This window comes from Coenobita brevimanus, chromosome 26 (assembly GCF_032717465.1).
Source record: "Coenobita brevimanus isolate Jiangsu-jjx chromosome 26, ASM3271746v2, whole genome shotgun sequence".
NCBI lineage: Eukaryota > Metazoa > Arthropoda > Malacostraca > Decapoda > Coenobitidae > Coenobita > Coenobita brevimanus.
In genome coordinates this window covers 44,092,211-44,107,576 of record NC_136979.1, presented here as the reverse complement: position 1 = coordinate 44,107,576, position 15,366 = coordinate 44,092,211, and the positions used below count along the sequence as shown (strand labels likewise).

General features: G+C 42.6%; 1 protein-coding gene across 1 annotated transcript in view; it reads right to left on the bottom strand.

The window, feature by feature from the left end:
* Positions 1-15,366, bottom strand: part of rdgB (retinal degeneration B) — a 303,195-nt gene that overhangs the window by 67,949 nt on the left and 219,880 nt on the right. Inside the window, exons 17-21 of the mRNA XM_080267995.1 lie at positions 8,847-9,011; positions 5,071-5,216; positions 3,559-3,672; positions 2,868-2,976; positions 2,044-2,200 (exon numbers count right to left, since the gene is read on the bottom strand). Of these exons, the coding sequence (XP_080124121.1) occupies positions 2,044-2,200; positions 2,868-2,976; positions 3,559-3,672; positions 5,071-5,216; positions 8,847-9,011 (691 nt within the window). The remainder of the gene's footprint in view (positions 1-2,043; positions 2,201-2,867; positions 2,977-3,558; positions 3,673-5,070; positions 5,217-8,846; positions 9,012-15,366) is intronic.

The window sequence follows — 15,366 nt, the reverse complement described above, 5'->3', positions numbered from 1 at the left end:
GTCAAAGACCATCACTTTACTCTTCCCTACATTCACCTTTAGATTCCGTTTCTTACACACTCTCCCGAAACTCATCCACCAAGCCTTGCAGCTCCCCTTCGTCTTCACTCAACAACATAGTATCATCTGCAAACAACAGTACAGGGAGTTTCCAAACACTATCCTCTCTCACCACGGCCACTCCAACATCCACCACCCTACCTAGTACCTCTTTTATTACCCCATCCATGTACAGATTGAACAACCATGGAGACATGACACATCCCTGTTTCAACCCAACCTTCAAAGAGAAAAATTCACTTAGTTCACCATCCACACGCACTGCAGCCTTAGCACCATCAAACATACTCTTCACAGCATTCAACAACTTCCCATCTACTCCATATAATCTTAACACTTTCCACAATCCTTGTCTATCCACCCTGTCACATGCTTTCTCCAAATCCATGAAAGCCGCATACAACTTCTTTCCCTTCTCTAGAAACTTTTCCACTAAAGATCTAAGAATGAATATCTGATCTACACAACCTCTTCCCTTCCTAAAGCCTCCCTGTTCTTCTCCAACTAATTTCTCTGTTCTTTCTCTAACTCTGTCAATAAGTATCCTACCATACACTCTTCCTATTATACTAAGCAGACATATGCCCCTATGATTACCACACACTTCTTTTTCCCCTTTTCCTTTGTACAAGGGAATAATTATACCTGACTTCCAATCCTCCGGGACTCTACCTTCCTCCCAGGCCAATCTACACATCTTCCACATCCATTCTACTACTATCTCTCCCACATGCTTCAGCATTTCACCACATACTCCATCAACTCCTGGGGCTTTCCCTGATTTAACTTTCTTCATTGCTTCCACAACTTCTATCCTACTGATTTCTTCCTGTCTTCTCACCTCCCTCCTTCTCCCAGCCATTCCCCAGCCACTTATACTCGCATTACTTCCATCCTCTATGTTCAACAATTCCTTAAAGTGTTCTCTCCATCTGCTCACTTTTTCTCCCTTCTCCACTAGTAATCTACCATTTTTATCTTTAACTCCCATGCTAACTTCACTTCCACTTTGTCTTACTCTCTTCACCTCTTTCCAGAACATTTTCTTACAGTCCCTCCACTTTACACTCAAAGTCCTTCCAAATTCCTCATCCACTCTCTTCTTACTCTCTCTTACTAATCTTTTCACCTCTCTCTTTCTTTCTACATATAACTCTCTCTTCCGCCTCTCAACTTCTTCCACGCCCCTATTTCTCATCCATTCATTGTATGCTTTCTTCTTTTGTGCCACAGCCTGTCTCACCTCTTCAGTCCACCACGCTGTTCCTTGCACCCCCCTCCGTCTTCTCTTCTTTCCACACACCACATCACATGCTGCACTTATTTCTTCTGTAAATATCCTACACACACCTTCCACGTCTCCCATCTGCTCCAATTCATATTTGCCCAATTGTTCCTCCACTTCTCTCTTATACTCTGCCTTTTTCTCATCCTCTTGTAACCTTTCCACTCTCCTTGTAACTACTCCTTCCTCTCGTCTTTCCCTTCTTCTATTCCTCCATCTTACTTGAATCCTAATTCTGGCCACCACCAAGTAGTGGTCAGAAAGACAGGGAAAAAACTGGCTGAACCAAAGAGAAAAAGGCAAAGCAAATGGTGAAACTGAGTATCAAATTGCAAAATACAGCTAAAAAATGTACAAGTCAATTAACCACTTACAGTGATATTGTACGAGACCATTAAATACATTTATTTGCTATGAAGACACAATGACATCCATTAAAAGTTGGGAGTAATCAATGAAATTCAAAGAGATTTCATTAAGATGGCATGGAGGGATCCAAAGAAGGAGGTGAGCGTTTGTGGGATTCAGAGAGATTCAGATAGAGAAATGGAGTGAGGCATGCTATGAGAGAATTATGTACTGTATGTGGGAGGAGGACCCGGCAGACACAACTGGTGAATATGCACAAGGGTGGCCAACAATAAATGAGAATAATTATTAAAAAAAAAAAAATCTTGAGAGAATTTTAAAAAGCGTACCTGACCACCATCTTAACTGGATACATGCCACAGCTGAGTGCTTTGTCTGGGGGGAGTGTAAACGCCACCCTGCCATTTTTATCCGTCACCTCCGTACTGACCTGCTGCCAGTCACCTGATGGTGGATCTCGCATGATGTGGATGTCAACTTTCTCACCTACAGGGAACAGAAATATAAAACATGTATAAATCAAGATGTGTCAGATGTTGCTGAACTGTGTTAACCTTTTGATACTGTGATGTAAGTTACCATATATTTCATTATTGCTACTACCATACTTGGTAATCTTTTGGAGAGCCTGTTCTAAAAGTCTCCCCAAAGTTGAATGAAACTGTTTGGCATTAGTAAGAATAAATTATAACAGACATTGGTGGATTCTTGAGGCTAAACATCTGTAAATCATCATCATAATCATCTGGACCTCCTTTCCCACCCAAGGGCAAGGTGAGGAACATCTGTAAATGGAGCTTAAAATAATATAAACAAAATTGAAGTCTTACACCTGCAAACCTAGAGGTTCTGTAGTTCAATCTGCCAATAAATACTGTAAAATCTTTTTTATTTGTGTAACACAGTATCATGGACTGCAAATTTTTCACACAATTTGCAGGACAGAGATGATTATCACCATCACCAGCACTTTTGGTTTTCCACTGTTTTCCAATTAGCAGGTGTCAGGTGGTTTCACCTGACAGTACTCCTCTGTTCCAATATATGGAGTTATTTTCTGCTACCCGTGTGGTAGTGGATGGGATGGAAAGATAGCAGTATAAGCTACTACAAGACATTCATCACACTTGATCCAATACAATGAGCAACATACCTGAGAGGGCCACCATATCCAAAGGTCCGTACATGAAGCGTGCCTGGATAGATTGTGGGGCACCTTCTCTCACAATGACATCATTCCCACGGTGGTTGGCTGCAACATTCTGTGTGATAGGAAGACATTTTAGTTTCTTTCATCTCCATATGCTTACTAAGGCCTTACCAACCAAATGCTTAATAAAGCCATACTAATAGTATGAATCTATAAGGGAATGACTGACTCACCCTATACGATCAGAGGACTCAATGATACCTGGGAATGCCTACAGCACCTGCAATACAACACTGGTGTTGATGGGGTAAGCTGGAAAATTCACGAGGGCTCCTACAGTGAACTTCTGAACCTTGTAAACTTCTGAGTAACAAATTAACAATGACTTTCCAAACCTGTATTGTTTATTACCATCTTCTTTCATTTATTAGCCCTTTCATGACACCAATGTTGTTTGTCTGCACTCTTGCTATCTCGAGACAATTTTACGCAGCTAATGACAAAGTTCTCAAATTGGAAGTATAGTATTAGGTATGGCCTCCATTAACTCTATTGGTAATAGGGTGCTCTCCGGTGCTGAATAAAATCATGTGGTACCATCAAGAACAATATGAAAATAACATCGTAAGCTGAAGTAGTTAAGCATCATATGACATAGTCTGTCACGCTGACCAAGACTGCTGTTACTAATAACCTTTATCTTAACAGAAGTCCTCTTCTTGATCCATTTCTCTCGTGGTTGTGTCGGTGAGAAGACAGGCATATCCTTGTCATCTGATGTTAGCGCCCCATGGTCCATACGCACAATCTGACACACACAAACTTGGCTGAAATTTTGGCCCAACCATAAAAATTACGTCATACAGCAACTCGTAAAACAATTTTGGGATGCAGAAAATGATGCAAGGAAGATATTGTACTCTTCTCACTTTAACTTGGCCCCAAAATGCCCTCTCTCTATCTTGAAAGCTGAGTTATACCAATAGAGTAATACTAGAATATGGTGCTGTGCTTATACCAACAGAGTAACACTAGAATATGGTGTTGTGCTTATCATGATTATATGCTATGGAAAAGATGTATGGCAGTAGCATTATCTCTTTCTGACAATGAGCTACATGAAATAAACTGCAAAATGATGAAAACATGGGCCAGGTTATGATGAAAGAACTAATGTATATTAATGCTGATGGGACCATCTTGGTATCACATGAGAATTCTCCAGATAATAGGCAAGGAGGATGTCGTTATTGCTCTTGCCCCAGGTCATATAGATATGAACTCAGTGGATTATAGGCTAAATTGCCTTACTCCTGTAATACTCTATCCTCCTTTCAGGGGACTGGAGGAGAGCAGATGAGCATTTATATAAGTGGGATGGGGACCTACCTGGTTATTAACCCATACAATCCTGCCATCGGCATGGTGCCGACAGTACAAAACTTCTCGATTAATCCCAGTGACATGATGATGCCGACAGTACAAAACGTCTCGATTAATCCCAGTGACATGATGATGCCGACAGCAAAATTCGAGCACTGTAGCACGTCTCAAACTGCTTTAATCTAGCTTATTTTTTGCTAAGGAGTAGCTTAATGTATTGGCAACACTGTGTCCAAGCAGTTGTAGTACTGAGTTTGGTTTTGCGTGGGTGGGTAACATTGGTGTGCCACTGTCCGTCACAGAGTCTGGATGTCGCGAAAATCACGCCATTTTTCCGCCTCATTGGGCTGGAGGAGTCTGTTGAAATTGTCATATGGACTCTTCTGTCCCTTCGTTTCATGATTCTTCAGAAGAGAAAGACCCGGATAACTATTGTGGGGGGGAATATGAGCCAGTGGAGGACACTGAGAAAGGGGAATCCCCCTTTTTCCTCCCCCCCCCCCATTCTCTCTCATCCCGCCCAGGTGGGTGGGAAAACATTGCTCACGGCTTGGGAAACTGGGCTAAAAACACAATGGACGGCCATCCTGGTCTTATTTCTCCTATAAGGAGTACTTTTTTTTGCTTTTCCTTGATTTATATGTCCTTCTGGATTCTTTTATGCAACAAAATTTTTTTCCGTTTTTTTGGTCCGGGATTAGGTGGGTATAAACTTGCAAAAATGCCTGGGATGGTACAGGTTAACATGAAGGCATCCCTATCCAGCAATACTATATTTGGAGTAACTTGCATGACAATTCTTAAAATGGCTTCCTTCAACTACCTGTCTGAGTATAAATGCGATGACATCTGATGACTCCCAGTACGAGGCGTGGAAGAGGTGAGGGAGGGAGTTTGTGGGGAAGTTTGCCAGACCCTCAGGGCAGTACAGAGCATAGTCCACACGCTTACTGCCCCACCAACGTTTTACTGAAAACACACAAATTCATCACACATTGTGGTCATTCCATTATGACAAGTGGAAAAGTTGGGCAGGTAACAGATTACACAGTCTCTGAAGATAGGTTCTGTATGACACAAAGCATTAGGGATATTAAAGAATTCAACATCTGGCCTGTATCCATATTACCCAATTTATCCACATCATGGAGTAATGTGTTAGAAACAATTTGTGTCACAAGGATAAAGGTCTACATAAGTAACAATACATGTACTACCAGAATCAAAAGTCCTGTCACATCACTTGCTTCCCTCCATGGACTTAAAGATAAGCATGGTGAATCTGCAACAAGTGACACTGATGACTTTGCTTAACTGCAGATCAGTGTCATAAGTGTTAGCTGCCATAGATTCATTACAGTGGCCTTCAAAGTCCATGGAGAGAGAAGCAAGAAAGGTAATAGGACTTCTGATGCTGACTGTACAGCATGCAATAAATAGTACAATCTTCATCTCTTCACTGTTATGAGTTTTCCTCCAAACTGACACACACACACACACACACACACACACACACACACACACACACACACACACACCACTCACTCACTGGCTCAATGGTAACTTTCTTACCTCCACCTGCTAGACAAGAGTTTGCGCTCTTGCTCGGGTTGCAAAAAGTTTCACTGAAGAAGTGGGTGGTTACTGTCTCCCAGGAGCAATGGCATGAGTGTGTCCTTGTGTGAAGGCCACAAGCCTTGCCCTTAGATCGGACTATGTGAGCTCTCAGCTCCATTCCAGTAGGATAAAAGCAATCATGCCCCATCACATGATTCTGACTGACTTGGTGAATTACACACACACACACACACATACACACAAAATGCCATCATAATGAAAAGGCTACTGGAGAATGCTTCTATTGGCATCACTGTGGTAGGTGAGGGCACTCACCATCCATTCACTCAATGTAGTGCAGCTCTCGGGTGGTTGCCCTTTCTTCCTTCCTTCCTCTTATCCTTCTCTCCTTCCTCTTTCTTCTGTATACGAGTGACTCTATACTGAGTGACAAGCAAATAGTTTCCTGTACACCAGGAAACCACTTATTACGTTGGGTGGTAACCATATAACCAAACTATGGCACCTGGTGGTTTAGTGGGTAATTATTGGCACTTCATTCGGATTAAGCCTGTGTCGGTTTATATCAAAGGGGTGGTTGGGGTTTGCTGCTCAAGTAATGCCACTCAGGGATGAATGGGGCTGGTCACTCTCATCTTAAATGGCAGGACCAACTTACCTAGCCCCGAGCTCCTACGTTCCTCATGGGACAACACAGGATTAGATGATGTATGTACATATGTAACAGAGGCTTCCCCTAAGCTAAATAAAACAGCCCCCCCAAAAAAGGAAGTCTTCCTTCAGCTAAATAAAACTTCCTTAAAAAAAGGTCTTTCTAGAACTAAATAAAACTGCCTTATAAATGAAAAGTCTTCCGAGCTACATCAAACTGTCTTTTAAATAGTCTTTTCTAGAACTAAATAAACGAGCTTGTAAAATAGAATGGGCTTCCTGAACTAAATAAAAATATATGAAATGTATAGATTATTAACCAGTGGGGAAGAAGTAAGAACCAGGTGGAAAAAATATTTTGAAAGTCTGATGAATGGGAATGTAGATGGCAAAGCAACCCTTAACATGGCTGGTTTTGGGGGTGTACAGAGAAGGATTGCAGTGCAGGAAATGTGACACTAGCAGAGGTGAAGAATGCTGTGAAGCAGCTGAAAAATGGGAAAGTAGCTGGGGTTGATATATGCAGTGGTGATTAAGTGTAGTGGAGAGAGTGGAATGAAGTGCTTGTTGGAGATATGTAAGAAGGCAAAAATGAGTGAAACTGTGCCAGCAGAGTGGAAAGAGGCAGTGATTGTACCCCTGTACAAAAATAAAGGTGAGCAAAGTGAGTGCAAGAATTATCGTGGCACAAGTCTCTTGAGTGTTGTAAGGGAGAGATACTGATGAATTATTACAGAGAATGTAAAACAGATATCAGAAGTCTTCGTGACTGACGAATAGGGTGGCTTTAGGAGTGGCAGAGGATGTGTGGATCAAATATTTAGTGTGAGACAGATAGTGGAAACAGCTTGTGAGACGGACTATAAGGTGTTTAAGGCATATATGGGTCTGGAAAAAGCATACGACAAACTAGACAGAGAAGGACTGTGGAATTTTGCGCGTACATGGTGTAGATGGTAAGCTGCTAGGTGCCCTCAGGAGTTTTTACAATGGTCATGAGGCATGTGTAAGGGTTAATGGGCATCTAAGTGAATGGTTCACAATCAAAGTGGGCAAACGACAAGGTTGTGTGCTCTCCCCATGGTAGTTCAATATACATATGAATGGGTCGACAGAAGCAAAAATATGAGTAATGGAGAGAAAGGGATGGTTTTAGTAATGAATGGTGATGGATGGAATATCAAATTTGTTGTATGCTGATGATGCAGTGCTACTTACAAATACCAGACAAGAGCTTGGCTGACTAGTGCAGAGTTTTGCTGATGTCTGTGAATGTCGTGCCTTGAGAGTAAATGCAGAAAAGAGTAAAGTGGTGGTTATTGACAGAGAAGGTGATTCCCAGTGTGATATTACAGTGAACGGGGAGAGACTGGAATTGGTGAGAGAGTTCAAATACCTGGGCAGAGTGACAGAAAAGGGAGGAGAAAAATGTGCAAAAAAGAAGTGGAAAGTAGAGTGACACAAAGAAGGAAAGTAGCTGGTGCTATGAAGGCCCTGATAAAAAACAGAGGCTTGAGTGTTTCAGCTGTGCACGGCTTCCACGAATGAGTGCTAGTGCCAGCTTTAACATATGGATGTGAGACTATGGTGTGGCATGAAAATGAAAAGTTAAGAGTAAGAGCAATGGAGATGGGACTGCTGAGGAATGTATGTGGAGTGCAGAGAGTGGATAGGATACGGAATAATGAGACTCATGAAAGATGCGGAGTGAGGAAGTCTGTGGACATCAGAATTGAAGAGACTGTACTGAAATGGTATGGTCATGTGGCGAGAATGGATGACAATATAGTGGTGAAAAAGGTATGTCTGAGCAAATTTGAAGGAGGCAGGCCAAGAAGGTGGAGGGACATGGTAGATGAGTATATGTTGATGAGAGGGTATAGAAGTTGGTGAGACTAAGGGACTGACAAAGAATCGAGCTGGCTGGATGAGTTTTGTGAGGAGTAGTTCATGACCAGGGATCTGGCATCCCTTTTTAATGTGACATTGTTCGGATTGGCTTTATCAGATAGGTATATGTGAAGCTACAGAACATGGTGAAATTTTTTTTGGCCTATCAGATGGAGCCAGGATTTAGAGAGCTTGAATGAGGAGTGAAAGGACGCGTGGCCAATTGAACTAGGCAAACTTTGACTGTCCGGATGTTGCTACTCCTCACCCTGCCCTAGGGTGGGAAAAGAGGCCCGGATGATGATGATGATGAAGATGATGATGATGAAAAAGACCTTCCATGAGATAAATAAAATTGCCTGGATGAGAGTCTTTGCTGAAATAATACTGCTTCTCTTACACAGATACAAAATCATCACAGCCAAAGACTAAACTTTCCACAACACACAGCCTAATATAAAAACACAGAGTTTGACATACAGACACTAATGGTGGCGGGTGGGACCGTGTCACCCATGCCGGACATCGTGGAGAGGATGGATGCATCGGACATTCTGCGAGAGTGTCCTGCCAGAGAGGGGGACCCGCCACTGCCACTCCCTGCACCGCCCATAAACACATTCCCATTGCTTTGGATGCATTCCACTGCAAACATCAAATGTAATGTATAAAGCAAAAAGACAGAAAATAAATAATGGTTTGGAGGAAAACAAGTTACACAGAATGTTAAACAACAAAACTGCATATTACAAAAATATATTTGTTTTCTTTCAAGGTCGAAAAAAAAAAAAAAATCTTTCTACAAAGGGAGGGATCAGAGATGTATGAAGACAAACTACTGTCCCATTATTGGGAATCTAGTACAGTAAAGCCCCAAGTCTAGAGACATCTTCATTTGTGGTATCATGGTTAATGGTGGCTGGCAAATACTCCCAAACACCAGGATTTGCGCAAAACCCCCCTCCATTAGCAGAGTGAAAATATAAACAAACTGTGTGCACAGAAAGCGGTCATCACTTATTCGCCGCCATTGCTGCAGAAAAGATGCAGCACATGATGGATGTGTTGTGAGGGGAGGCAGAAGTGCCAGAGGTGGCTGGGCACAGTAATCTCACCACTTGCCTTGGAAATTACACCCCCATCCTTTCCACTAAGCACCTCAGTCCAGCCTTTCAAGTGAGTTCCCTTGCCTAGTATGTCAATCTATCTAATGCCAGATGCCTTAATCAAATAAGGGGAGGCCACAAACAGATCACCTCTGTGTCACCCTGTCCCCTGCTATTCACTGTTCTGCTCCCAGCTCACACCCCCCTCTCTCATATACTCTCCACTCCATCCCCTCATCTCATCCTCTGCTTCCCCCTCCCTCTTCCCCCCTCCACATCACTCACATACACTCTTCTCATCAGTCTCTCACTCTCCACCCTCTCCACACGAACAAACCACCTCAAAGTGTTTCTCGTAATGCTTCCTATCACATCCTCATCCACATCACAACACTCCTTTACATCCTCATTTGTCAGTCTGTCTCTCCATGTGACTCCACATGCTCCTCTCAAATAACTCATTTCCACTGCCCTCACTCTTGACTTCTGTCCCTCCAACAACATCCAAGCTTCTCTTCCATACATTAAAGTTGGTATCACATACTGTCATGTAGTAGCTTTTTCACTTCCATGCTCACTTCCCTGTTTCTTATCACTGCTTTCAAGGAACCAGCAACCTTTCTTCCTTGCTGTGCCTTTTCAAGCACTTCACCGTCTAAACTTCCATCTTTACTCATCACACTACCCAAGTAATTAAAAGCACTCATTTTTACCACATCCTCCTCAACCAACCTCACTGTACATTCACTGACTTCACTTCTCTCGAAGACCATACACCCATCGCAAACTGACTTAGGACCTACATACACAGATTTGCTATGGGAGAGTTGTCTCTCTTTGCTCTGTGTTTCCACCTCTGCCAAGTGAACTTTTTGAGCAAGAGGTAACCAGCAACTCCTCTGGTGTTGGCGGGAGGTGGTGAAACACTCAGCATGTCAGTGCTTGCCCAGAAGCTTGAGTGGGAGTATATGTTCCTGTTGCTCTGAGCTTGCACCTCCCTCTTTTTTCGTATGCATTACTGTTTGCTCTGTTATTTTCCTAGAGTTGCATTGTCATGCCTAGAAAGTACTGTTCAAGGGATGAGAGGGTCCATATCATTGCATGGAGACAGGATAATATCCCTATCAACACGATTTGTGAAAGTACTGGACGCGCAAAGACGACCATCATGAAGATTCTTGCTGCAGTGCACAGCCTGCCAACTGATGTCATACCAGAGCACAAGCATGGCGATGGAAGGAAGAAGACGACTTCCAGAGGTACAGATATGCTTCTGAAGAGGGAAGTAATCAAGAATCCTCGAATGACAGCAACAGAATTGAAGAGAATGCATCCCCAGCTGTTACAAGAAGTCTCAATTCGAACTATCCAACACCGTTTGCTGAAGAAGCTGGGTTTGCCAAGCTGTACCGCAGCCAAGAAACTGCTTCTCACTGACCGCAAGAAGAAGCAGCACATTCAGTCTGCCAAGAAGTATGCACACTGGACATTGGATGAGTGGAGAAAAGTTATGTTTTCCGATGAAAGCACATTTCAAGAGTTCCAGGTGCCTTCTGCCATGGTTCGTTGCCCTGCCTCCCGTAGTCGATATGACCCTGCTTACACGGTGCCGACTGTTGGGCACCCACAATCAGTAATGGTACAGGGGTGTTTCTCAGGTAAAATGGGAAGGGGAGGCCTCTACCTTCTTCCTAAGAACTTGATGATGAATGGTGGCCGGTACATTCAAGTTCTGAAAGGTCATTTGTTAAACTTTTATGCTATTCATGGGTGCAACCTTTTCATGCATGATTCAGCTCCATGTCACAAGTCAATAAATGTGACAAAATGGCTTCAGGATAATCGGATGGAGGTCCTTGACTGGCCTGGCAACAATCCGGATCTAAATCCAATGGAAAACTGCTGGGCAAAGATGAAGAAAATCATGGCAGAGAAGAAGACACCCAATCTGGACAACCACAAGACTGAACTGACAAATGTTTGGTGCAAAGAAATGTCCTTAGATTACTTTGGAGATCTAAGTGATTCCATGCCAAAACGCATCCAACTGGTCCTGAAAAACAAGGGAAACATGATTTCATATTAATGAATGGCATTTCATAACAAACATTATGATATACTATGATCTCTGTGTTTTTTAACACCCTGTGGGGGGAGGTCCTAAGTCAATTTGCGGTAGCTGTAACTTTACTTTTCCCTATATTCACCTTTAGATTCCGTTTCTTACATTCTCCCAAACTCAACCATCAAGCCTTGCAGCTCCCCTTCGTCTTCACTTAACAACACAGTATCATCTGCAAACAACAGTACAGGGAGTTTCCAAACACTGCCCTCTCTCACTATGGCCGCTCCAACATCCACTGCCCTACCTTGTATCTCATTTATTACCCAATCCATATACAGACTGAACAACCATGGAGACATGACATCCTTGTTTCAATCCAACCTTCAAAGAGAAAAATTCACTCAGTTCACAATTCACACACACTGCAGCCTTAGCACCAGTGTTGGGCAGGTGTGCAAACACTTGCGCAAAGCGCAATTGCGTGCCGTTGCACTCCGGTGAATATTGTGTGCGCATTGCACACCGCACAAGACCATGTGCAATGTTGCGCTTGCGCACATGAAAAGGCAGGTGTGCTTGTGCAGCTGCCTTGTGCACTTGTCCTGTGGATTGCACACTGAGCAATCCAAGGGACACGTGGTCTTGGGAGCTCTGGACAAGGAATGGGGGAGGCTCTGGTGGGTCGTGAGGGTTCTGGTTTGCTGGGGGGGGGGGGACGGAGGGTAGTACCATTTCTTAAAGTGCTTCAACGGAGAATTTGTATTTTAATATTTTTAAAATTATTGTTATTAGTAAATAAAAATTAATTATAAATACATTATTTATTAAGAGTAGCATATGCAATTCCTTACAAAAATCATTAAAACATATTATTTAAATCAAATATCCACAGCCTAATAATTTATTAGGCTGTGTACATTTGATGTAAATAATACTGTATGTTTTAATGATTTTTGTAAGGAATTAAACAAGCTATTGTATATCTATACTGAATTATTAAATAAAAAGTCTTGCAAAAATGCAGATAAAAGTATAACTGTCAACATCACAGCCTTTGTTTCCCTGTCCCTCCGTTTCGCAGCCCGCTCACTCCTCTGTTTGAACTTCCACGAGTGAAAAAGTTACTACATGGCAGTACTGTGATACCAACTCTAATGCATGGAGGTGAAGCTTGGACCTTGTTGGAGGAACACAAGTCAAGAGTGAGAGCTGTGGAAATGAGTTATTTGAGAGGAGCATGTGAAGTTACATGGAGAGACAGACTGACAAATGAGGAAGTGAATGATCATTATGGTGTGTATGTGGTTGTGAAAGGAAGTGTTAGGAGAAACATGTTGAGGTGGTTTGGTCATAGGGAGAGGATGGAGAGTGAGAGACTAATGGGGAGAGTGTATGTGAGTGAGGTGGAGGGGGGGAGAGGGAGGGGGAGGCCAAGGATGAGATGGAGGGATGGAGTGGAGAGGTATATAAGAGAGGGGGATGTGAGCTGGGAGCAGGGCAGTGAAATGGCGGGGGACAGGGTGACATGGAGACGATTTGTTGCTTGTTTGTGGCCAGTGGCCACCCCTTATGAGATTAAGGTGCCTGGCAATAGATAGTTAGATGGAATAATTACTGTATAAATAAAAGTAAGTATGCTGATTAATTTAAATATCTCAATATTTTACAGTAATTCCCACAAACATATGCAAATGGTTTAGCAACATTGCGCAAGCTAAATGTTAGATTGCGCACTTGCACAAATTACAAATAATAGAAAATAATAATAAACAATAGTAAGTATGCTATTTTATGTAAATATCTCAATATTTTACAGTAATTCCCACAAATATATGCAAATGGTTTGCGCCTACGCTTTGCAACATTGCGCAAGCTAAATATTTGTTAGATTGTGCACTTGCGCAAGGTAGTGAACTGTGGTTTGTGCATTGCGCTTGCACAAGGTCCTTTTCGTTTGTGCTGCCCACCACTGCTTAGCACCTTCATACATACTCTTCAAGGCATTCAACAACTTCCCATCCGCTCCATATATTGTCAATACTTTCCACAATCCTTGTCTATCCACCCTGTCATATGCTTTCTCCAAATCCATGAAGGACACATACAACTTCCTTCCCTTCTCTAGAAAATTTTCCACTAGAGATCTAAGAATGAATATCTAATCTACATAACCTTTTCCCTTCCTAAAACCTCTCTGTTCTTCTCCAACTAATTCCCCTGTTATTTCCCTAACTTTGTCAATAAGTATCCTACCATATACTTTTCCTATTATCTAAGAAGGCAAAATAATGCCCCTATGATTACCACACACTTCTTTTTCCCCTTTTCATTTGTACAGGGGAATATTCATACCTGACTTCCAACCCTCCAGGACTCTACCTTCCTCCCCGGCCAATCTGCACATCTTCCACATCCATTCTACTACTATCTCTCCCCCATGCTTCAGCATTTCACCACAAACTCCATCAATTCCTGGGCTTTCCCAATTTTAACTTTCTTCACTGCTTCCACAACATCCATCCTACTGATTTCTTCCTCTCTTCTCACATCCCTCCTTCTCCCAGCCATCCCCCAGCCACTTATACTAGCATTACTTTCATTCTCTTTGTTCAACAATTCCTTAAAGTGTTCTCTCCATCTGCTCACTTTTTCTCCCTTCTCCACTCATAATCTACCATTTTTATCTTTCTCTCCCCAACCAACCTCTTTGGCACCCTGTCTAACTCTCCTTTCCTCTTTCCAGAATATTTTCTTACATTCCCTCCACTTTACATTCAAGTTTCTTCTAAATTCCTCATCCACTCTCTTCTTACTCTCTCTTACTAATCATTTCACCTCTCTCTGCCTCTCTACATATAACTCTCTCTTCTGTCTCTCGACTTCTTCCATGCCCCTGTTTCTCATCCACTCACTATATGCTTTCTTCTTTTGTGCCACAGCCTGTCTCACCTATCTATTCCACCATGCTGTTCCCTGCATCCCCTTTCATCTTCTCTTCACCCCACACAACACCTCACATGTTGCACAAATTTCTTCTTTGAATGTCTTGAACACACCTTCCACATACCCCATATGCTCCAATATGTATTTACCCAATCGCTCCTCCACTTCCCTCTTCTATTCTCCCTTTTTTCCATGCTCTTGCAACTTTTCCACCCTCCTTGTATGCACTACTTCCTCCTGTCCTTCCCTTCTTCTATTTCTCCATTTCATTTGGACTTTGATTCTGACCACCACTTGGTGGTCAGAAAGTCCACTCCCCAACCTCTATATACTCTTGCACCCATTACACATCTCATCCTTTCAGCCACACGCATATAATCAATCATTGCCTTCCGTTCATTCAGTTCACCACCCACCCTTCTCATCATTTGCACGTACGCCTATGGATCATTTTGTGCCTGAAGAGGGTATTGGCTATCACCAACCCTCTCCCGGCACAAATGTCCACTAAAGCACTGCCATTCTCATCCATCTCTGCAGGCACCCCCCACTCATCAACTACTCCATCCACCTTCACATGCCCTACTTTTCCATTCATATCTCCAATCAAAAACACTCCCTCATTCCTTTCTGACTTTCCCATGCATGCTTCCACATTTGTCCAGAACTCCTCTCTCACTCTGCTTGCATGATCTTGAGTTGGTGCATACATGCACACAATCACCCACATTTGTAGTCTAACTTTCAATGTTACCCATGCAATCCTTGGGCCAACTGATCCATACTCTCTTATATTCTCCTTCCATCTGTTACTCACAACAATACACACTCCTTCTCTTGCCCTCTCATTCTCACCTACTCCCACTAAAGCACTGCCATTTTCATA